This window comes from Saccopteryx bilineata, chromosome 1 (genome assembly GCF_036850765.1).
Source record: "Saccopteryx bilineata isolate mSacBil1 chromosome 1, mSacBil1_pri_phased_curated, whole genome shotgun sequence".
Classification (NCBI taxonomy): domain Eukaryota; kingdom Metazoa; phylum Chordata; class Mammalia; order Chiroptera; family Emballonuridae; genus Saccopteryx; species Saccopteryx bilineata.
The window spans coordinates 59142295-59166424 of record NC_089490.1 but is presented as its reverse complement, the minus strand read 5'-3'; the positions used below and the strand labels follow the sequence as shown (position 1 = coordinate 59166424).

Below are 24130 nucleotides of genomic sequence, written 5' to 3'. Positions count from 1 at the left end.
TCTCAGCGCTCAGCATCCAAGATCAACACTCTATCTACTGCACCACTGCTCAGGTGAAAAACAGTCTTAATTGTATAAAAGTGGATTCTTTTCAAACATGTTCTCTAATTTTACATTATTTAATGCTTCAGTGAATACCTGTGCATTTTCCCAGTTTAAAAATTTTATTTGGAATAAATACTTTTATTAGAATAGATTCTCAGAAATAGAATCACTTGGTTGAAACTGTTTTATGGCTCTTTATAAATACATAATGTCAAAACGCTTTCTTTATAGAAAGGTTGTGCCCAGTATAACTAGTAACCAACAATACAGGGTGGGGCAAAATTAGGTTTACAGTTGTGAGTATGTAAAACACAGAGTTTATTCTTACATCATTAATATTGTCCTACTTATTTGTATTTTAACTGTATATTATATGTATATTTGGGTGAGACACAAGTAGGTTTACAGTTATTTGTATGGAAAATAGTATATTAATAAAGAATAATACGAGAATAAACTTGCATGCTGCTTACAACTGTAAGCCTACTTTTGCCTACCCCTGTATATCAGTGATCCAGTTTATCTGGGCAGTCTCCATCAGTGGCTATTTAACATTTATAAAATTTCATAGCCCTAAATGAAAAAATATCAGTGCATTAACTTTTACTTTTTATTATAAAAGTTAAATATTTTTCTATATATTTGTATTTTTAATATCTTTTCCAATTATCTGAAGTGTCTGTTTCCTATTTTATTTTTTTTTTTGTATTTTTTTTTTGTATTTTTCTGAAGCTGGAAACGGGGAGAGACAGTCAGACAGACTCCCGCATGCGCCCTACCGGGATCCACCCGGCATGCCCACCAGGGGCGATGCTCTGCCCACCAGGGGGCGATGCTCTGCCCCTCCGGGGCGTCGCTCTGTTGCAACCAGAGCCACTCTAGCGCCTGGGGCAGAGGCCAAGGAGCCATCCCCAGCGCCTGGGCCATCTTTGCTCCAATGGAGCCTCAGTTGCGGGAGGGGAAGAAAGAGACAGAGAGGAAGGAGAGGGGGAAGGGTGGAGAAGCCGATGGGCGCTTCTCCTATGTGCCCTGGCCGGGAATCGAACCCGGGACTTCTGCATGCCAGGCCGACGCTCTACCACTGAGCCAACCGGCCAGGGCCTTGTTTCCTATTTTCTATTGAACTTTCAACATATAGGTGATTTAACAAAACCTGAAGTTGATTCTGGGACTTGTAATTTTTTTATCTTTATATTTTCAGTAGAAAATTTAATATCACCTAATTTTTAAAAGTATTAAAAATCAGAAAATTTGTATGGACATATTACTTTATCTCAGGTCTGAAAGTCCTGGAAATACTACATTTTTCCTGTGGTTTTTTTTTTTCCAGATTGAAGAAGGTATTGTTGTACTGGAAGATGACTCTCCAGTGGAAGCTGTGAGCACACCTAATACTCCCCGAAACCTTGCTGCATGGAAAATTAGCATTCCATATGTAGACTTTTTTGAAGATCCCTCTTCGGAAAGGAAGGAGAAAAAAGAAAGAATACCTGTGTTTTGTATTGATGTTGAAAGGAATGATAGAAGAGCGGGTAGGAAGCTTTACCGAGTACCTTTCTTAAACGATTCTGGTAGTCTGTATTTATCAGGAATGATAAACATTTCGTCATTTTTAACTGTTGAGTATGACTGCACATCCTAAAGGTAATTGTCTAGAACAGAAAATTGAATGAAAGCTTAGGGTTTTTAGGTTATCTCTGTTACCAGTTAACTAACTTGTTCAACCAATGCTTATTGAGTAGATGCCTTCAAGACACCTGACAATCCAACAAGGCATTTTATGTCATGTTTCTTTAATGGTTTTTCTCCCATCATTAGTCACTATACTTAATTGACTGTTATTAATGCATATAGCACTATATCAGATATAATACCAATTTAATTAAGACAGCATTTCTCCTCCATATTTTTCAGCAGATTAGAATTGATAGAAGTATGCTGAAAGACAACTTTACAAGTTTTTTTCATGTTTTGCTATCTTTTTTATTTTGGTTGTTTTTACATGTGGACTATAATAGTAACAGGGGTAAATAACATCCATAGCGAGTTTAACAGTCCCCACCCTAGGCTTTGCTTTGTTCAAGAGCTGGGTCAGTCTGTATAAGCAAAAGCACATCAAAGTGCACATTTGGGAATGATGAGCTGGAAGATAAAGTTAAAGAGGGAAGTGTGATGAAAGAAGGATGAAAAGTGGCAGTGTTAGGAAATGGTTAAGAGAGGGGACTAAGTGATAGTGTGAAGGTCAGGGCTAATAATTCCCCTTATGTTCTTCAAAAAGTATTAGGTTTTCTCAGAAGCTCATCTTATTTCAAGAACATAAAGCATAGGAAGGAGGAAGGAAGAATGCTCAGAATAACTATGATTTTTCCTATTTTAGCTAATACCAGGCAGAGTCTTGCTATACCCAGTTCTGAGTCTGCTACTTGATTTTATTATAGTTACCACTCAGTATTGCTAGATGCTGTTATATCTCAACATTCTAATTAGTGCACAAACTATTGTTGATTTTATAGACTGATTTCAGTTTTGTTTGAAACTTTTCTCTGCTCTCTCTATTAATTGGCATTTTAAGTGTTAGAATTGAGAAGACCCTGGTTAGCTTCTGGGTTCAGTTTCTTCCTGTGCCTAGTACTTAAAGTCTGGCTCTTGTCTCTCCCAAAATTATTTAAAACAAAATTTTGACTATTCATCCTGTTAATATAAATAAATTTTTGTGAGCATGTAGTAACTTTTACCTCCTTTTGAAAGATTTATGTATGATATGGTATACTTTTAAATATTTTTGGAATATATTTTTTATTTTTGCCTTTTGGACAGCTTTCAGTTTTGTTCTTTATTTTAAAAACTTTGGCTTAATAATTTAACCATAAAACTAAAACTTAAAAATCTTAAAACTTGTGTTCTGAGGATAATTTTTGTCAGCAATGCTGACTTTTATGGTCAATGTAACACATGCTCTTCGGAGGCCATGTCCTATGAGGGGGAGAAAGTTTATCATTTAAATACTACATTGATTTTATATGCATAGCAAAATAGCAATTTTAGGGTTTTTAAAACCAAAACTAAATATAATATGAATCTTTTAAGACCAGTATTGAAGTTTGATAAATAGAGTGTGACCATAGCAGGTTGGTTTTTTCAAATACCTGTGTTGTTTTTGGGTTGTTGTGGTTTGAGTTGACTTATTAATTGCCTTTTTAAAAAAATGCTAGAATGACATGATAATTTTTTTTTTTTTCAGAGACAGTCAGAGAGAGGGATAGACAGGGAAAGACAGACAGAAACGAAGAGATGAGAAGTATCAATCATTAGTTTTTCATTGGCATTGCAATACCTTAGTTCATTGATTGCTTTCTCATATGTGCCTTGACCACGGGCCTTCAGCAGACTGAGTGACCCCTTGCTCTAGCCAGAGACCTTGGGTCCAAGCTGGTGAGCTTTTGCTCAAGCCAGATGAGCCTGCGCTCAAGCTGGTGACCTCAGGGTCTCGAATCTGGGTCCTTGGCATCGCAGTCCGATGCTCTATCCACTGCGCCACTGCCTGGTCAGGCCAATTTTTTTTTTGCACGTATATAGATAGAGATTAGAAGCATCAAGTCGTAGGTAGTTCACTGATTACTTCTCATACATGCCTTGACTCAGGAGGCTCCAGCTGAACCAGTGACCCCTTGCTCAAGCCAGAGATCCCACAATCAGGTTGATGATCCTTTGTGCAAGCCAGTGCAATCCTGCACTCAAGATGGCAACCCCAGGTTTCAATCCTGGGTTCTCAGCATTTCAGGTTCATGTTCTATCCATTGCGTCACCCCTGGTCAGGCTAGAATACACAAGATGCTAAAAATAGCAACATTTTTGGGGTGCTCACTCTGTGCTTTGCACTGTACAAAAGTGCCTTACAGCAATGGTCCCCAACTCCCGGGCTGCAGACTGGTACCAGTCTATAGAGAAAGAATAAATAGCTTCCATTGTTTTCGTTTTATTTATATTTAAGTCTGAACGATGTTTTATTTTTTAAAAATGACCAGATTCCCTCTGTTACATCTGTCTAAGACTTACTCTTGACGCTGGCTCAGTCATGTGATACATTTATCCGTCCCACCCTAAAGGCCAGTTCGTGAAAATATTTCTGACATTAAACCGGTCCGTGGCCCAAAAAAGGTTGGGGACCACTGCCTTACAGTGGTCCCCAGGATTGAAACCCAGGATTGGAACCCAGGATTGAAACTTGGGGTGGGATTATTTTATGTAATAGATATCATTTTTTTTTTGTATTTTTCTGAAGCTGGAAACGGGGAGAGACAGTCAGACAGACTCCCGCATGCGCCCGACCGGGATCCACCCAGCACGCCCACCAGGGGCGATGCTCTGCCCACCAGGGGGCGATGCTCTGCCCCTCCAGGGAGTCGCTCTGCCGCGACCAGAGCCACTCTAGCGCCTGGGGCAGAGGCCAAGGAGCCATCCCCGGTGCCCGGGCCATCTTTGCTCCAGTGGAGCCTTGGCTGCTGGAGGGGAAGAGAGAGACAGAGAGGAAGGAGAGGGGGAGGGGTGGAGAAGCAAATGGGCGCTTCTCCTATGTGCCCTGGCCGGGAATCGAACCCGGGTCCCCTGCACGCCAGGCCGACGCTCTACCGCTGAGCCAACCGGCCAGGGCCGATATTATTTTTATGCTAAGCAAACTAAGGCACAGTGAGGTTATTTGTTCAAATTTATATACAGGGCAGGGCAAAAAGTACTCATAGTTTTAAGTACATGAAACACAGAGTTTATTCTTATTATTATTTATTAATTATTATATTTTCCATATGAACAACTGTAAACCTACTTTTGCCCTACCCTGTAGTTAGTAAATTGGGGAACTGAAATTGGAATAGGTAGGTTAATGTGACTTTTTTTTTTTTTTCTTCATTTTTCTGAAGCTGGAAACAGGGAGAGACAGTCAGACAGTCTCCTGCATGCGCCCGACCGGGATCCACTCGGCACGCCCACCAGGGGCAATGCTCTGCCCACCAGGGGGCGATGCTCTGCCCATCCTGGGCGTCGCCATGTTGTGACCAGAGCCACTCTAGCGCCTGAGGCAGAGGCCACAGAGCCATTCCCAGCGCCCGGGCCATCTTTGCTCCAATGGAGCCTGGCTGCGGGAGGGGAAGAGAGAGACAGAGAGGAAAGCACGGCGGAGGGGTGGAGAAGCAAATGGGCGCTTCTCCTGTGTGCCCTGGCCGGGAATCGAACCATGACTTATTCTTTAAATCATTAGTTCTTGCTGTCTGGTTTGGTAGCCACTGTCCACATGTGGTAATAAATATTAGGTTTTATTGAAATTTCAGTTCTTTACTTATTTTATTTTTTCATTTTTCTGAAGCTGGAAACAGGGAGAGACAGTCAGACAGACTCCTGCATGCGCCCGACCGGGATCCACCGGCACGCCCACCATGGGGCGACGCTCTGCCCACCAGGGGGTGATGCTCTGCCCATCCTGGGCGTCGCCATGTTGCGACCAGAGCCACTCTAGCGCCTGGGGCAGAGGCCACAGAGCCATCCCCAGCGCCCGGGCCATCTTTGCTCCAGTGGAGCCTTGGCTGCGGGAGGGGAAGAGAGAGACAGAGAGGAAAGCGCGGCGGAAGGGTGGAGAAGCAAATGGGCGCTTCTCCTGTGTGCCCTGGCCGGGAATCGAACCCGGGTCCTCCGCACGCTAGGCCGACGCTCTACCGCTGAGCCAACCGGCCAGGGCAGTTCTTTACTTATATTAGCCACATTTTAAGTGATCAGTAACTAATAGTTATATTAGTACAGATAATATGGAACATTCACAGAACTCGCAGAAAATTCTCTTGAATAGGCTGTTCTATACTGTATTAGATTAAGACAATTAGTAATATTTGAGACCCAAAATTAACTACAAGTATTTTATGAGAAATACCATTTTTGTGAAATTTAGAAAATAATAATTGCATAATTTTTGAAGTTGATGTCAGCTCTATGATTCTGTGGTAGAAAAATGTATATATTATTGAGATAACTTTATAAATAGATGAAATTTACTCTTCTAAAATATTTAAAATTACAAGAAGATAAAATATATTAATAATGTAATGCCAAGAAATAATAAATTATTAAGACTGGAATAATTTTCAGCTCTGAATACTTGAAGTTTTAAATACTTTTAATAGTAGTTTATAAAATTATTTATTATTTAGTGTGTATTCATTCAATTTACAGTTGGGCATGAGCCTGAACATTGGTCTGTCTATAGAAGATATCTTGAATTCTATGTACTTGAATCAAAACTAACAGAATTTCATGGTATGTTGTCCTTTTTGTATAAAACATTACTTTTTAATTTTAGCTTTCTTGAAGGCTGTTGAACCAAATTAATTAATTTTTTTTAATTCAGTGAGAGGACGGGAGGCAGAGAGACAGACTCCTGCATGCACCCCAACTGGGATCCACCCAGCAAGCCCACTAGGAGACAATGCTTTGCCTATCTGAGGCATTACTCCATTGCTCAGCAACTGAGCTCTTCTTAGTGCCTGAGGCGGGGGCCATGGAGCCAACCTCAGTGTCTGGGGCCAAGTTGCTCCCGTTGAGCCATGGCTGCAGGAAGGGGGAGAGAGAGAGAGAGAGAGAGAGAGAGAGAGAAGCTAGAGGGGAAGGGGTGGAGAAGCAGATGGACACTTCTCTTGTGTGCCCTGACCGGAAATTGAACCAGGGACATCCACATGCTGGGCCGATACTCTACCACTGAGCAAACCTGCCAGGGCCACAAATTAATTTTTTATTTTAAGTAATATTAACTAAGAAATGTAATAGTGACACTTGTGTATGCCGCTGTTGATGATAGGAACAAACTTTTTATCTTATTTCTTCTTGCTTATATTTTTAGTTTTTACAATGCACATTTATTGCTTTTCAAATAATATTAAAATGTGAAAGATAGTTATTCTTTAACTGTATTTTAGAAAAGGTTCTCTTTCCAATTTTTATCATGACATGTTAGAAATTTAAACCAGGTATTTCAGAGGTGCTCTGTTCTTTTACCATTATCTTTTTTTGGTAGACATGTTTACTGTGCATTATGGCAAATGTTTTAATTTAGCTTTTAGATTTAGGTATGGAAACAAAATTTGTAGGTAAATATTTCTTTTGAGGATAGATCAATCAGAAAAGGAGAGCACTTCTCCTTTTTAGTTCTTCTGCTCCCATATTAGTCTCTGATCTATCTATTTATATTAGTTAATATTAGGGATATAGTTACAAAGTATTTCCAGTCATTTTGTATGTAGATTGGTGGGTTCGATATTTGTATTCTGAAACCTTTTATTTTCGAAAAGCTCTGTGGAATGTCTCCTAATCCAAATTCAGGTTGGTTCTGAATTGAAAAGAGCAGGGAAACTTCTTTACCCTACTATTAGAGTAAATCCCATAATAAACAGATTATAGGAAGATAAAAAATACAAGGTCCCACTTCATACTTTTTACCTAGATTTTGATTTTGTACTTGCCTTTAAATGGTTTTCTCTGTCTCTGCCAATCTCATGCAATGCTGTCTTTGTCTGGTTCTTTCTCTGAGAACTTTACTTTTGGTTTAGAGTGAAGATCATTTATCTCCATACTTTAAAATCCCAGATTAACTGAATTTGGATGGATTCTCAACAATATTTTTCCTTTTGGTACTAAAATTTCAAAAGTCAGCCCTATCTGAGAAAGAACATACAGGGTTTTAAATTTTGGTTTTAAGCTTGTATAGCATTGGCAATATAATTTTTTCCCATGAGGAAATAGGTATTTTTTTAGTAAGATTTTTGTCTAATAAAATCCCACTAATTTCAAAATAATTGCATGATAATTTTTTGAAGCTTTTTTACCTAGCATCCAAGTTTCAATATATCTGTGTCAATGAAGAGTGGTGATATTTTGGATGTCAGTATACTCAAGTTCTTTGGTCTGAACTTCTATGCTCTCTAATTCTGTCAAGATTATTTAAAGCAGGGGTCGGGAACCTTTTTGGCTGAGAGAGCCATGAATGCCACATATTTAAAATGTAATTCCATGAGAGCCATACAGTGGCCCGTGTATGTTATGCATTATCCAATAAAAATTTAGTGTTGCCCCGGAGGACAGCTGTGATTGGCTCTAGCCACCTGCAACCATGAACATGAGCTGTAGGAAATGAATGGATTGTAATACTTGAGAATGTTTTATATTTTTAACATTATTATTATTTTTATTAAACATTTCTCTGTGAGCCAGATGCAGCCATCAGAAGAGCCACATCTGGCTCACGAGCCATAGGTTACCAACCCCTGATTTAAAGGATAATGGCCTTGGCTGGATAGCTTGGTTGTTTAGAGCATCGTCCCAAAGTGCAGAGGTTGCTGGTTGGTTCGATCCCCAGTCGGCACAGACAGTAACAGTTTTTTCAATGTTCCTTTCTCTCTCTCTCTCTCTCTCTCTCTCTCTCTCTTTCTCTAACCCTGACCCCCTTCCTTCCTCTCTCGCTAAAATCAATAAATAAAAATGAAAAAAAAAAGGATAATACACATCTCTACAAGACAGCATTGGGAATATGAATATGTTACAGTAAATTATAAATTAGGTGTTTAAAGTAGTAGAAGAATATAGTAATAACTTTCTTACATATTAATTTCAGGCACATTTCCTGATGCTCAGCTTCCTTCCAAGAGGATCATTGGCCCCAAAAATTATGAATTCTTAAAGTCAAAGAGAGAAGAGTTTCAGGAATATCTGCAGGTATAGTACCAACTCAATTTAAAACATTGTTAATCATAGCATTCTCTAATTTGTCTTTTTTTTTCTTGTGTGTATATGCTTTGCTTTAAAATACCTGTCATGTAGATTTCTAAAATTTTTATTTAAAGTTTTTTAAAGATAATTTTTATAAGTGTTTATTTGAGCCAAGCTGACAACAAATGCTGAGGAACACAATTTCAAATGCTGTCTTACGTAATTTTTTTTCTTCTTTATTAAGTGAGAGGTGGAGAGGCAGAGACAGACTTCCCCATGCGCCACAACCGGGATCCACCCGACAGGCCCCCTACTAGGCCATGCTCTGCCTGTCTGGGCTGCTGCTCCATTGCTGGGCAGCCAAGCTATGTGCCTGAGGTAAAGCCATGGAGCCATCCTCAGAGCCCAGGGTCAACTTTGCTTGAACCATTCGAGCCTCGGCTGCAGGAGAAGAAGAGGTGGGGAGGGATGGAGAATCAGATGGTCGCTTTTCCTGTGTGCCCTGACTGGGAATCAAACCCGGGACTCCCACATCCTGGGTCAACACTCTACCACTGAGCCAACCAGCTTGGGTCTAAAATTTTTTTTATGTGAAGATGAATTATTGTCAAGAGGATACTTTTAAAAAATATAGAAACTAATGAAATACCAGATATATTTTTAGAGGAAAAAAAGTCTTATGTTGAGCTTAGGTTTGATGTGGGAAGTTACAAAAAGAAACAATTTGATGTAAAACATTAAATACATACTAAGAATACTGGGTAGTTTTTGTTATTTTTGCCTTATTCTTTGACTTTTGTGTTTAGCACTTTCTGAACTTTGCAATCTTCCCTCTTGTTTTATTCCTTAATCTTTTCCTTTTTCAACTTGTTTTTCTATTTTCTTGGGATCTTCTAACTCTAGCGTTTACCACTTGGAATTGAATTTTATTTTTCTCAGTGTGTTGGTATTGTGTTATGTAAACAATATAATTGGTATATTTTTTCCATTGTAGTTACAAATATCTTAAAAATAACTTACTTGAGCCTGACTAGTGATGGCGCAGTGGATAGACCATTGACATGGGATGCTGAGGTCCCAGGTTCGAAATCCCAAGGTTGTTGGCTTGAGTGCGGGCTTCTCAGGTTTGAGTGCAGGCTCGTTAACTTGACCGTGGGGTCCCTGGTTTGAGTGTGGGATCAACATGATCCCATGGTCACTGGCTTGAGCAAAGGATCACTGGCTCAGCTTGAGCCACCACCTTGGAAAAGGCACATGTGAGAAGCAATCAGTGAACAACTAAAGTGATGCAACTATAATTGATGCTTCTCATCTCTTTCCCTTATTGTCTCCCTCCCTGTCTCTCTTTCTCCCTTTCTCTCTCTTTGTTTCTCTCAGGCACACGTGCTCTAAAAGAAATGTTACTTGAGACTTCTCTAAAATTAATGACCATCTTTTTTCTTTTATCAAATGTCTAAGAACCAGAGTGGATACTTTTGTTTTATTTTTAAAACATCCTTTTTATTTGGCCATGCAATTTTGTAGTTTTTGTTAAGTGTTAACTTACTTTAATTTGGTTACATTATAGCCAAAAACAAGTACTTTTATTATTTTTCTTTTTTTAGTGAAGGAGAGAGGGACAAGGGTTGGGGGAGACAGACAGGGACAGACAGACAGAAAGGGAGAGAGATTAGAAGCATCAACTCATAGTTACAGCACTTTAGTTGTTCACTGATTGTTTTCTCATATGTGTCTTGACCAGGGAGCTCCAGCCAAGCCAGTGACCTTTGGGTTCAAGCCAGCGAGCATGGGGTCATGTCTGTGATCCCATGCCCAAGCTGGTGATCCCGTGCTCAAGCTGGTGATCTAGGGGTTTTGAACCCAAGTCCTCAGCTTCCAAGGTTGACACTCTGTTCACTGCACTATGCCTGGTCAAGCCCAAAACAAGCACTTTATTAGTTAATAATATTCAACAGTATAAAGAGATATTTGCTTTTTTTTTTTTTTTTTTTAGAGAGAGACAGGAAAGGAGAGAGATGAGAAGCATCAACTTGTAGTTGTGGCACTTTTTAGTTGTTCATTGATTGCTTCTCATATGTGTCTTAGTGGGATGCTCTAACCAAGCCAATGACCTATGAGCTCAAGACAGTGACCATGGGATCATGTTGTTGATCCCATGCTCAGGCTGGCAGCCTCGTACTTAATGGTGAGCCTGTGCTCAAACCTGATGAGCCCACGTTCAAGCTGGTGACCTTGAGGTTTCAAAACCTCGGTCCTCAGCATCCCAGGTTGAAGCTGTATCCACTGCGCCACTAGCCATCAGGCAAGAGATATTTGCATTTTACTTCTTGAATTTGAACTGTTGGATACTTTAACTCAGAAAGTATTTTTTATATAATCTTTCAGTGGTGTGAAATTTGAAATATGAATTAACTATTAACTATTTACTATGAGGAAATTTGAACACAACACATAGCAGTGTTACCTGTGTCTTTCTTGATATCATTAACCCATTATTTGAACCAATTCTTTTTAGGAACCTTATTCTAGAAGAAATGTTTTCTGATAACATGTAGTTAAAGTACTGGTATTTTGTTTATATACAAGGTGGAGCAAAAGTAGATTTACAGTTCTATGGAAAATAATACAATAACTAATAAGTAATATAAGGACAAACTCTGTTTCGTGTGCTTATGACTGTAAACCTACTTTGCCCCACCCTGGAGAATTCTGCTCACAAATTTTTAAACTGTTTTGTGATTACAAAACTCTATATTAGGTAAGACTGGGTTAATTTTGGCTTTAAAAGAAAATTTTGGCTCATAAGAAAATCATATTGCAGAAAGAACAGAAACAGATTTTCCAATTCACATTTCTACATTTAGTTTTTGCTAAATCCTTTATGTCAACTTCTTTTAATTATCAAGATGGTTGTATAATATTGAAATACTTCTTTTATAATTGAGAAACTGAGAAGTAATATTAGCTAATGTTTAATCTTTTTTCCTCTGCATCAGGTAGGTGCTAAAGGTTTTATATAATAACTTTGTAAATAGATATTTTCATTTTATGCATGAGGAAACTGATCCTTAGACAATTTAGGAACTTTTCTAAGGTCATCTAGCTAACAAACAGAGGAGCTAGAATTCAAACTTATTCATATCTGACTGTAGAGGTTTGAGGGTTTATCGGTTATGTGATACTGTTCTTTCCATATAGTTTTTCTTTTTATTATGAATATAAAATAGCTTTTGAGGTTTTAAAATTGTTTTTTTTTTTTTTGGTTTCAAAATTTATTTTAAAACAGCTTTGTCACCTTTATAGATTTTTAAACTTATTTTTTCTTCTTTTGTTTATTCAAGAAACTTCTACAGCATCCGGAACTGAGTAATAGTCAACTTTTGGCAGATTTTCTGTCCCCCAATGGTGGAGAAACACAATTTCTTGATAAAATACTACCAGATGTAAATCTTGGTAAGTCAAATTAGAACTAGCATTTTCAGATTAATTTAGAAAAATAGGTTATATAGTGAAGCCATGTGTCAAACTCTAAAGGACTTCTTATACACTGCTAGTAGGAATATAAATTGGAAAACCACTTGAGAAAAGCTTGTTATAAAACTAACTGACCCAGCAGTTCCCCTCTGAGAGATATATTTCAGAGAACCTTATATTAAAGAATGTTCATTGTTTATAATAGCCAAAACTGGAAATAATACAAATATTCTTCAGCAATAGAATGGGCAGATAAATTGTGGTAGATTCATAAAATGAATGCCTATAGCATATAGCTTCTTGTAACAGTGTTGATAATCGTAAAAACAGGTTGAACAAAAGAAAATATACAGCATGATTTCTTTTATATAAAGTTAAACACAGACAAAGCTATTATAATCTGGAAAAGTTGAATAAAATTAAGATAATAATGGAAGAAAAGCAATATTTCTAAATATATTTTACATAATGTAACCTTAAGTTTATATAGACCTAAATGAATGAGTGAAATATTATAAGTAGGCATTTGGCTTTTATCTGTGTCTCTCCAAATTAATATATTTATTTGAGCCAAAATATTTGGTAGAAGTGTATGTGGGGGGTCTTCTTATCATGAGAGAATGTTTGCTTATAGGAGGTAGAATTGGGTAGACTTTGTGGGTGCCTAGGTTTAACTGAAGAAGAAATGTTCAAAGTAACCAAAGTTCCTATTTAAACAGCTGGATGAATGTTATTTGCTGTGAGACAGGGAATAAATTAAGAGCAGTTGTGAATTTACTGAGTTTATACACTTTACTTGAAAAAGTTTTATAGGACAGGAAAGGCCAGGAGACAGGTAAGGAGTGGAGATTTGAGTGTTATTTGAAATCAGATGGAGCAAATCATTTGGCTCAGGAAGAGCATGTGCTAGAGAGAAAAGCATAGAATAAGGCCTTTTAATATAAGGACTTTTGGGAATTCTAATGAGGGAGGAGTGGTTTATGGGCATACCAAAAAGAAATAACCTGATAAGACTGTTGGGTGGTTTGTGTGCTATAAAACAATCTCCACATTTAATTTCTATTATAATGTCTCTTGCTATTGCCATAAGGCTACTTTTTTCTAAATTGAACTGAAAGAACTTTAAGTGGTATTTATCACTTTGACTAATTTTATAGTCTTTTTTTTTATAGTTTTCCATTGACTTAAGAGAGAGGGGAAAGGAGAGGGAGAGAGAGAGAGAGAAGCATCAACTTGTTGTTCCACTTAATTGTTCAGTTGAGTTGTACACTCATTGGTTGCTTCTCATATGTGCCCTGACTGGTGCTCAAACCCATAACCTTGGCGTGCCAGACAACACTCTATAGCAGAGGTCTCAAACTCGCGGCCGTGCGGCCCGCCCACCAATTTTGTGCGGCCTGCAGACTAATCAAACTTCGTGGATTAATCTGCGGGCCAGTCTGCGGCCGCACAAAATTGGTGGGCGGGCCGCATGCAGCCCGCGGGCCACGAGTTTGAGACCTCTGCTCTATAGCCAGTGAGCCACCTAGCCAAAGTCTATAGTCATTTCTAAATGCTTGAGACAATCTTAAGAACTTTGATATTTTATAACGAGGGAACCTGGAGATAAAATCAAGAAGAAATTTTGGTAAATCGGATTAGAATATGTATATATTCTTAATCTAAAATACATAATGTATATACTACTCAGTCAATTTAAATGTAGCAATTTTATAACTTTTTTATTTTGACTAACTCTTGTATACTTTTAGATATCTTTATATATTCACCATTGTTTAAAATATTTTAAAAATATCTTTTATGGAAAAATTCAAATTTACACAAAAATGGAGAAATTTATATAATGAACTCTTCTTTTCCAGCAGTTATTAACACTTGGCTTGTTTTATCCATTCCCCCACCTCCCACCCCACTGGATTATTTTATTTTATTTTTTATTTTTAGTTCTTTGTTGCGGCTCCCTAGTTGTTCATTGATTGCTTTCTTATATGTGCCTTGACCAGTAGGAGGGTGTGGGAGGGGAATCCAGCAGAGCGAGTGACCCCTTGCTCAAACCAGCAACCTTGGGCTTCAAGCCACGACCTTTGGGCTCAAGCCAGCAACCATGGGGTCATGTCTGTGATTCCACTCTTAAGTCAGTAACCCTGTGCTCAAGCCAGATGAGTCTGCGCTTAAACTTAAACAGGCAACCTCAGTCCTCTGCGTCCCAGTCCGATACTCTATCCACTGTGCCACCACCTTGTCAGGCTATTTTTTATTTTTTTTAACTAATTAATTTTTTAAAATTGAATTTATTGGGGTATAGTTACAGGTGTGAAACTCAATGAAACATCTGCACTCTGCATGTGTGCCTATTACCTCAAGCAATGTCTCTTTTATCCCCATTCCCCAGCCCCCTTTGCTCCCTTTCCCTCTGGCTATCATCACACTATTGTCTGTATCTCTGTATTTTTATATATATAATGTTTATTTATTTTATTTCCTAAATCCCTTCACCTTCTATCACCTACTGGATTATTTTAAAGTAAATCCCAAATGTTATATCTGTAAATAGTTAAGTATACTTTAGTTATTGTGAATTTCTGTTCAATGTAAAGTACATAATTATGAGTATATATTTCTTATTGGTTTACTTTTTACTTGGCTAGTTAGTATTTAAAATTAACTAGTGAAGTATTTATATAAGAAACTATGATGTATATTATGCCTTTATAAAATTAATATTTCACTTTTAATTGCAGGAAAAATTATAAAGTCTGTTCCTGGAAAACTAATGAAAGAGGTAAATAAACAATTTGTGTATTCTATAACATGATAGTTAAAAGTATATTTATTTATAATTTTTTTTTTTTTCATTTTTCTGAAGCTGGAAACAGGGAGAGACAGTCAGACAGACTCCCGCATGCGCCCGACCGGGATCCACCTGGCACGCCCCTGGTGGGCGACGCTCTGCCCATCCTGGGTGTCGCCATGTTGCGACCAGAGCCACTCTAGCGCCTGAGGCAGAGGCCACAGAGCCATCCCCAGTGCCCGGGCCATCTTTGCTCCAATGGAGCCTTGGCTGCGGGAGGGGAAGAGAGAGACAGAGAGGAAAGCACGGCGGAGGGGTGGAGAAGCAAATGGGCGCTTCTCCTGTGTGCCCTGGCCGGGAATCGAACCCGGGACCTCCGCACGCTAGGCCGACGCTCTACCGCTGAGCCAACCGGCCAGGGCTATTTATAATTTTTTTAAGTGAGAGGAGGGGAGATAGACTCCTACATGTGCCCCAACCAGGTCCATCGATCAACCCCCGTCTTGACCCCAAGCTCAAACCAATCGAGTCACTGGCTACGAGAGGGGAGGAGAAAGTGAAGAGGGAGAGGGAGGGGAAGAGAAGCAGATGATCACTTCTGAATCTTTTTTCTTTTTTTTTTTTTTTTTTTTTTTTTTCTGAAGCTGGAAACAGGGAGAGACAGTCAGACAGACTCCCGCATGCGCCCGACCGGGATCCACCCGGCACGCCCACCAGGGGCGACACTATGCCCACCAGGGGGCGATGCTCTGCCCATCCTGGGCGTCGCCATGTTGCGACCAGAGCCACTCTAGCGCCTGGGGCAGAGGCCACAGAGCCATCCCCAGTGCCCGGGCCATCTTTGCTCCAATGGAGCCTTGGCTGCGGGAGGGGAAGAGAGAGACAGAGAGGGAAAGCGCAGCGGAGGGGTGGAGAAGCAAATGGGCGCCTCTCCTGTGTGCCCTGGCCGGGAATCGAACCCGGGTCCTCCGCACGCTAGGCTGACGCTCTACCGCTGAGCCAACCGGCCAGGGCCTAGATGATCACTTCTTATGTGTGCCCTGACTGGAGGTCAAACCCAGGACGTCTGCATGCTGGGCTGATGCTCTATCCACTGAGCCAAACAGGCAGGGCCAAAAGCATATTTAAATATTAATGAATTTTAATTGATTATGTGATACTGAAAATCATAATCTTAATTTTCAATTTTCACACTATGGTCTTTGTATTACCACAGAAAGGTCAGCATTTGGAGCCTTTCATCATGAATTTCATTAATTCTTGTGAATCTCCAAAGCCTAAACCAAGTAAACCAGAACTGACCATTCTCAGTCCTACTTCAGAAAACAACAAGAAGGTACTGAACATTACTTTAAAGAGCCATAAGTTTAAAGTTGTAATACTTGAGATAACTTTTCCATTATAGGGAGAATCCTGTGTTAATGAAATGATGGAACTTTTAATTTTCTTTATATGGAAATTAGTTGTAAAGTGTAAGTTGCTTAGTTAAATGTTTCTTTAGAGGGTGTATTTGCAAACTTCTACCATTTTTGTATTTGGGAAATTTTTTTTTTAAAGTGGTTTTCTGAGTTTATAATCACCAACTTCTGATAATTAAGGAATACTTGATCTATTCATTAAGTAGGTATTTTATTGTGTGCCTACTATTGAGTGTTAGGCATTGGAAATATGTATTCCCTGTGTGCCAGAAGCTTAATTTAGTGCCAAAGTGTTGCCCAGCCGTAGGAGCTACGTGAGCTCAAGGGACAGTTCTCCTCTCCCCCAAAATATCTTCATTTTTGTTATTACTATAACTTTATCGTTGGTAAACAGAAATACAGTTGATTTTTTCTGATTGATTTTTTTAAGTTTAATAATTTTGCCAGACTTATATTAATTCTAGTAATATATTAATTTTTTTTAGATTTACAAACTTACTGGTTTCTGCAAATGATGGTAGGTTTTGCATTTATAAATAGGACCTGCTATACAAAGGAAATGAGTTCAGTGTTTCACCACTAAATAGTATAGTGTAGCTTTTTTCCTCAGATATCCTTTGTAAGATTAAGAAAGTTTACTTAATCTTAGGTTTTTTTTTGTTTGTTTTTTTTTTGCATTTTTCTGAAGCTGGAAACAGGGAGAGACAGTCAGACAGACTCCCGCATGCGCCCAACCCGGGATCCACCCGGCACGCCCACCATGGGGCGACGCTCTGCCCACCAGGGGGCGATGTTCTGCCCATCCTGGGCGTCGCCATGTTGTGACCAGAGCCACTCTAGTGCCTGAGGCAGAGGCCACAGAGCCATCCCCAGTGCCCGGGCCATCCTTGCTTCAATGGAGCCTTGGCTGCAGGAGGGGAAGAGAGAGACAGAGAGGAAGGCGCGGCAGAGGGGTGGAGAAGCAAATGGGTGCTTCTCCTGTGTGCCCTGGCCAGGAATCGAACCCGGGTCCTCCGCACGCTAGGCCGACGCTCTACCGCTGAGCCAACCGGCCAGGGCAATCTTAGGTTTTGATAATGATGTTATATTAACCTTTTTAACCTTTTTCTATTTGCTGGTAGAGTTACTGGAATTACTAGTTTTTAAAAATAACTTATAGACCTTGTTGATGAAGTCATCTAGGCTTTGAGTTTTGTTTGTAGAAAGGTTTTTTTTACAACCAAATTTAATAATGATTATAATTTTTAGGTTTATTATTTTATGAATCACTTTTTGATAGTTTATATTTTTTAAGAAATTTTCTATTTTATCTAAATTTGAAAAGTTTTTGGCCTAAAGTTGTCAATAATATTCTCTTTCTATATTCTTTGGCATTATTAGTTGTGTCCTCTTTTTCCTTTGATTAGTTTTGCTGAAGATTTTATCCATTTTTTTTTTTTACTTTGTTGATCTTTTCTGTCAAAATTTTTTTAGTTCCTTAATTTCTGCTCTTTGATTATTATTATTGATAATAGATGCTTTTTGCATAGTTTGGAGGTAAGATTGAGATTTAGTTAGTTGCATATTTTCATTCATAATTCTTTGTATCTTTTTCACATTAATCAAAGTCCTTTCTGGGCCTTGACTGTTACTATCCACATGAACTTTGCTTAAAGCTTAATGTTCACCTCTAAACACCCTTTAATTAAACAGCAACTTATAATTTAAAAATCATGTTAGTTTTGGCCCTGGCTGGGTAGCTTAGTTGGTTAGAGTGTTCCAGCATGCTGAGGTTGTGGGTTTGATCCCTATTCAGGGCACATTCAAGAATCCACCAATGATGGCATGAGTAAGTGGAACAAGAAGTTAGTGTTTCTCACGTTTTCTCTCTCTCTCTGTCTCTCTTTCTCTCTCTCTCTCTATCTCACACACACACACACACACACAAACACACACACACACACACCATCTTCCTTTTCCACTCTCTAAAAATCAATACAAATAAATAAATAATTAAATCATACTAGTTTTAAAGTAGCTAGCATTAATACTTTTATACATCTTTATATGTTCATTTACTTCTTTTGATATAAAGTAGCAAAGGGGCTTTTTATGGATAATGAATTATCTGCTGTGTCTGAAATGAATGTAGACTTTTATGTAATATTTTTAGAGGAACTTTTTTTATTTTTAAGTGAGAGAGAGAGGGACAGACAGGAAGGGGAGAGAGATGAGAAGCATCAACTTGTAGTGGAGGCCCTTTTTTTTTTTTAGTTGTTCATTGATTGTTTCTCATATGTGCCTTGACTGGGGGGCTCCAGCTGAGACAGTGACCTTGGGCTTCAAGCTAGCGACATTTGGGCTCAAGCCAGAGATCATACAGTCGTGTCTATGATCCTATGCTCAAGCCAGCGATCCTGTGCTCAAGTTAGATGAGCCTGTGCTCAAGCTGGCGACCCTGGGGTTTTGAATCTGGGTCCTCACCATCCCAAGATGATGTTCTGTCCACTGTACCACCACCTGGTCAGGCAGGAACATTTTTAAAATTCAATTTTGAGTATAAGTGTGGAATTTTAGAAGGAGATCTTAACCTGATATTCTGTTTTGATTAGAAAATTTTAAATGTCTTTGCTCTGTGTTTCTTTATTCTTAGTAATTGTTATCAGCAGATGCAATAAAGTACATATTTCTTTGTTATTTCAACTTTTACTTTAGCTTTTCAATGACCTGTTTAAGAATAATGCAAACCGTGCTGAGAATACAGAAAGAAAGCAAAATCAAAATTATTTTATGGAGATGATGACTGTAGAAGGAGTTTATGATTACCTGATGTATGTAGGTAAGATCACTGTGGTTACTATTAAAATCTGTTTGTCATTTATGTATCATATTTCTTCTGTGATGCAAATTAGTGCTTTTAAGTATTGCCCTGTTATAACTTTTTTAAAAATTGAAAGTACTTCTTTTATAAGAATTCGATGCAATTGGTCTTGAATATATTAAAGTTACTAGTGTTTACAAATAAAATACTGAGCATTTGTGCTTTTTATATTGGAAAATGTTAAAATATAAATTTGAAGTATTCCCTGCGATCTTTTCAGGACGGGTGGTTTTCCAAGTTCCTGACTGGCTTCATCATCTCTTAATGGGAACTCGAATCCTCTTTAAAAACACCCTGGAAATGTATACTGACTACTATCTTCACTGTAAACTAGAACAGTTATTTCAGGAGCACCGTTTAGTTTCACTTATAACACTTCTCAGAGGTTTGTATTTTCTCATGGATTGTTTCATGTTCTGTGTACTGTCAGTTATTTTAATTGGCTCTAAAAGAATGAGAAGTCTTGTTTTTATTTGGTTTATTAGTATTTCTACTATGAGAAAATAAATACTTTATGTAAAATAGGTGAAAATTTCAGCAAATACTTCTTTTTTCTTTTTAGATGCTATATTCTGTGAAAACACCGAACCTCGCTCTCTCCAAGACAAGCAAAAACGAGCAAAACAGACATTTGAAGAAATGATGAATTACATTCCAGGTGTAATATTTAAGAAGTACTTTAATATAAATTAATAGCCTTTGAGGTAAAAATGTATAGTAAATATGGAAGCTAAATTTTACTGTGAGTTTTTATTTTAGAAATAGTTATAAGGACCGATAAAATTAAACCGTTAAGAAAAAATTGGTTTTTATGATGATAGCACTAAGAATTTTAAAACAAGGCTGTTTCTATGCACACAAATGGATTATTTCAATAATAACATTAACAGAGTAGTCATAGTGACATGTTTGTGAGACAGTTGGGGTCCTGCTGTCCACTCTACCATGAGAAGAGCTATACTAGTGTGTATGACTAAAAGATCAAAATTCATTCCAAATTTATTGAGCACCTTCCATGTTCCAGGCACTATGTAGAGGTATAAGGGATAAACAAAGTATACTTGGATAGCTCAAGTCTAGCAGGAGGACAATATGCAGTCAAACATACATGTGATCATAGAGTCATGCTCAAGTCACAGATATCTCAAAGGACGGAGGATGATCACCTTTCCTGTAAAGGAGGTCAGCTCAGGCCACTATTTAAATGAATGGTAGTAACCTCTTACTGAGGTGGGAAATACAAAGAAAAAATCTCTGGGGGTTAAGCAGAGGATACTTAGTGTAAGACTTTTTTTTTTCTGAAGTGAGAAGTGGGGAGGCAGAGAGACAGACTCCTGCATGCACCTGACCAGGATCCACCCGGCCTGCCCACCAGGGGACAATGCTCTGCCCATCTAGGGCATTGCTGTGCTGCAACCAGAGCCATTCTAGTACTTGAGGCAGAGGCCATGGAGCCATCCTCAGCACCTGGGGCAACTTTGCTCCAATGGAGCCTTGGCTGCGGGAGAGGAAGAGAGAAAGAGAGAAGCGAGAAGGGGAGGGGTGGGGAAGTACATAGTGCTCTTCTGTGTGCCCTGGCAGAGAATTGAACCTGGGACCTCCACACACCAGGCTGATGCTCTGCCACTGAGCCGGCTGGGCAGGGCTTAGTTTGAGACATTTTTTAGTGTGAAGTGCCTATACATTATTCAGGAGGAAATGACTAATGAGCATTCAGGTATCCAGGTTGGTAATTAAAGGAATGATGGTACAGGATAGAGATACAGAGGAAATGTGTGAGTGGATAATAATGCCCTGGGAGAAAATATAGAGTAAGACTTGAAGAGGGCTAAGGATTATACTTTACAGAATTCTCATCATTGAAAGATTATCCCAGAGTAGTTCTGTTCTTTGTGAAGACAGTTAAGTTAAATCTCTGGTCAGAATGTAAAAGTAAACAAAACTTATTTTTGACTAAGTCTTCTATAAATAAATAATGCAATAATTTCTTACCTGTTTTATAATATGATACAGCATTCACAGTTTTAGCAGTCTTGGTTTTGTTATTCAGGAACAACATGGAAAGCCAATGAATATAATAATGGGTTATTTGTTGAGGCACAAATTTGAATCACATTTACTTGAAGACTTTCATTTGGGCAGGAATAGTGTAGCTAGTGAGTAATTTTAGTATGTCATTCAGTTGTCCTTTACGTCTCAATTCTTACTGACTCCTAAAGGATCTTAAGGAATCATTATTCTCCATCCATATTAGTTGGGAAATTCTGTGTAGTATTGATGAATTAGAGCATTCAAAAAGATCCATATTGGGTTACATAGCTTGAAAATATCAAGGATCTACTATGGTTATTGTAAATTGAATTTGTTTTTTGCCTCTGCGGGTTAAAGTTACCCCATAGAAGCAAACAAAGTGAGAATTTTCTATGCACAGCATTATGAGTTTTTTGATGATTGTGGGGAAGAAACAAATATTTGAGCACTTCATTTACTTACAAATGATTTTCTTTTCCTGTTTGGGAGGAAATATTTAGAGATTTTAATAAGGACTGACTGGTGCCTGACCTGTGGTGGCACAGTGGATAAAGTGTCGACCTGGGAACACTGAGGTCGCCGGTTCAAAACCCTGGGCTTGCCTGGCCAAGGCACATATGAGAGTTGATGCTTTCTGCTTCTCTCCCTTCTCTCTCTCTCTCTCTCTCTCTCAAAAAAAATTGAATAAAGTTAAAAATTAAAAATAAATTTAAAAAAATTAAAAAAAAATAAGGACTGACTGTTTTTGATAATAGGAGTAATACATGACTTTTTTCTGAACACTAAACTAGTGTTTAAATATCTCCTAAAAGGATTGTTCTGTAAGATGGTTGATCATTATACAAATAGTACAGAAACCAAGTGGTCATTTTCATTGAGGGAAGTCCCTGTTAAAAATTAAACTTTATTTTCTGATATTAAGATATTTAAACATGAAAATATATACAGTAGAGTAAAAAGTCAGAGCCATTCTCTTCCCACTGTGCAGAAATAGCCCCCTCCATGTGCTCCAGTTGATGTTAATCCTCACAGACATTTTTGTATACATTTTTATACATGTATGTATAGAAATGTACAGACATAATTTTAGGGATTTACTTTGTTTTTCCTGGATGGAATAATAAAATAAGTATTATTTTTGAACTGTCTTTTATCCCTTAATAATAGAGGCAAATTTCTTTACCACAACATTCTGTGTGTTTGCAATATTCTTTGTGTATTGTGAATCTCCAAAAAGAGGATACCTGATACTGCATTTTTCAACTTGACCATAGAACCCTTGCAGAAACCCTGGTTTAGAAATTCTGGGCCCTGGCCTGTTGGCTCAGCGGTATAGCGTCAGCCAGCATGTGGAAGTCCCGGGTTCAATTCATGGCAACTATCTGCTTCTCCACCCTTCCCCCTTCTCTCTCTCTTTCCCTCCCACAGCCATGGGTTGAAAGTTCAAGCAAGTTGGCCCCAGGCGCTGAGGATGGCTCCATAGCCTTACCTCAGGCGTGGGAATAGCTTGGTTGCCAAGCAATGGAGCAGTGGTCCCAGATGGGCAGAGCATCTCCCTGTAGGGGGCTTGCTGGATGGATTTTGTTGGGACACGTGGGAGTCTGTTTGCCTCCCTGACTCTCACTTAATAAAAATAAAAGAGAAAGAAAGAAAAAAAGGAAAGAAAATTCTGATTCATAGTTTTTGCATAATTTCCAGGAAACAGATTTTTTTCTATGATTTAGTTAATGATGAATCACTTTACAATATAAAATTGTTTCACATGTGACTTTCTTGTTTAGATCTTATTGTCAAGTGTATTGGTGAAGAAACCAAGTATGAAAGCACCAGGCTTCTATTTGATGGCTTACAGCAGCCAGTTCTCAACAAGCAGGTAAAATTCATTAAAGCACGTTGACTGGAGTTGGCTAAGTTTGGTGAATGACACTGTAGGGATCTGGTATATTATTAACCGTGAAGTGCCCAAAGGCAGTATAATTCAAACATTCAAATAGGAAACAGTAGGTTTTATTTGTGTTACTCTTTTTCAGTGATTACCCTGTTTTCTTTATAACATGAAGTGTTTTGATTTAAAATAAACATATTCATCATAGAGAATTTGGAATATACAGAAAATTCATAAAATAAAGTAAAAATTAAGAAATTGAGAATTTTATCATCTAGATAACATAGTTATCATTAACCACAGTTAACATTTTTATATTTAGAGTCTAACATATCTTGAGATCTTAATACAGTTACAATTTTGTATCCTGCTTGTTCTTTAAAATTTTTGTTATATATAAAATATCTAACATAAATTGAATTAATGAGGCATAATAATAAGTACACATGTGAACACATGAGTATCTAACACTCATTATAAAAATAGAGCATTATAGATACTAGGAGCCACTTTTGTGCTTGTTTTGTATTGTCATTTCTGTTCCCTGCCTTCCCATTTAGAAGTAACCACAGTCCTGAATTTTGTGTTTATCATTTTTATGGCTTTCTTTGTCTAAGCCTTAAAATTTTTTTTTGGTGCTTTAGCTGACTTATGTTTTATTGGACATTGTGATACAAGAACTGTTTCCTGAGCTCAATAAGGTAACTGAAAAGCAGCAATTTTATTCTTTATGTTTTTAATCATATACTGACATTTGTTTTAATAGGGACATAAAAATTAAGGAAATCCTTGTGACTGTGATTCTTTTAAAAATGAACAACCTTAACAAGTGGCTCTATTTTTTTTATTCAACATGCTCAAACATAGAATGTATTTTGGTGTCA

General features: G+C 38.1%; 1 protein-coding gene across 6 annotated transcripts in view; it reads left to right on the top strand.

The window, feature by feature from the left end:
* SNX14 (sorting nexin 14) overlaps window positions 1–24130 on the top strand; it is a 79105-nt gene that overhangs the window by 52862 nt on the left and 2113 nt on the right. For all 6 annotated transcript variants that reach the window (XM_066254225.1, XM_066254222.1, XM_066254221.1 and 3 more), the window contains 11 exons: window positions 1376–1577; window positions 6262–6345; window positions 8693–8793; window positions 12129–12240; window positions 15003–15043; window positions 16269–16388; window positions 19165–19288; window positions 19551–19715; window positions 19893–19988; window positions 23143–23234; window positions 23891–23947. In XM_066254225.1, coding sequence (XP_066110322.1) covers window positions 1376–1577; window positions 6262–6345; window positions 8693–8793; window positions 12129–12240; window positions 15003–15043; window positions 16269–16388; window positions 19165–19288; window positions 19551–19715; window positions 19893–19988; window positions 23143–23234; window positions 23891–23947 — 1194 coding nt within the window. The remainder of the gene's footprint in view (window positions 1–1375; window positions 1578–6261; window positions 6346–8692; window positions 8794–12128; window positions 12241–15002; window positions 15044–16268; window positions 16389–19164; window positions 19289–19550; window positions 19716–19892; window positions 19989–23142; window positions 23235–23890; window positions 23948–24130) is intronic.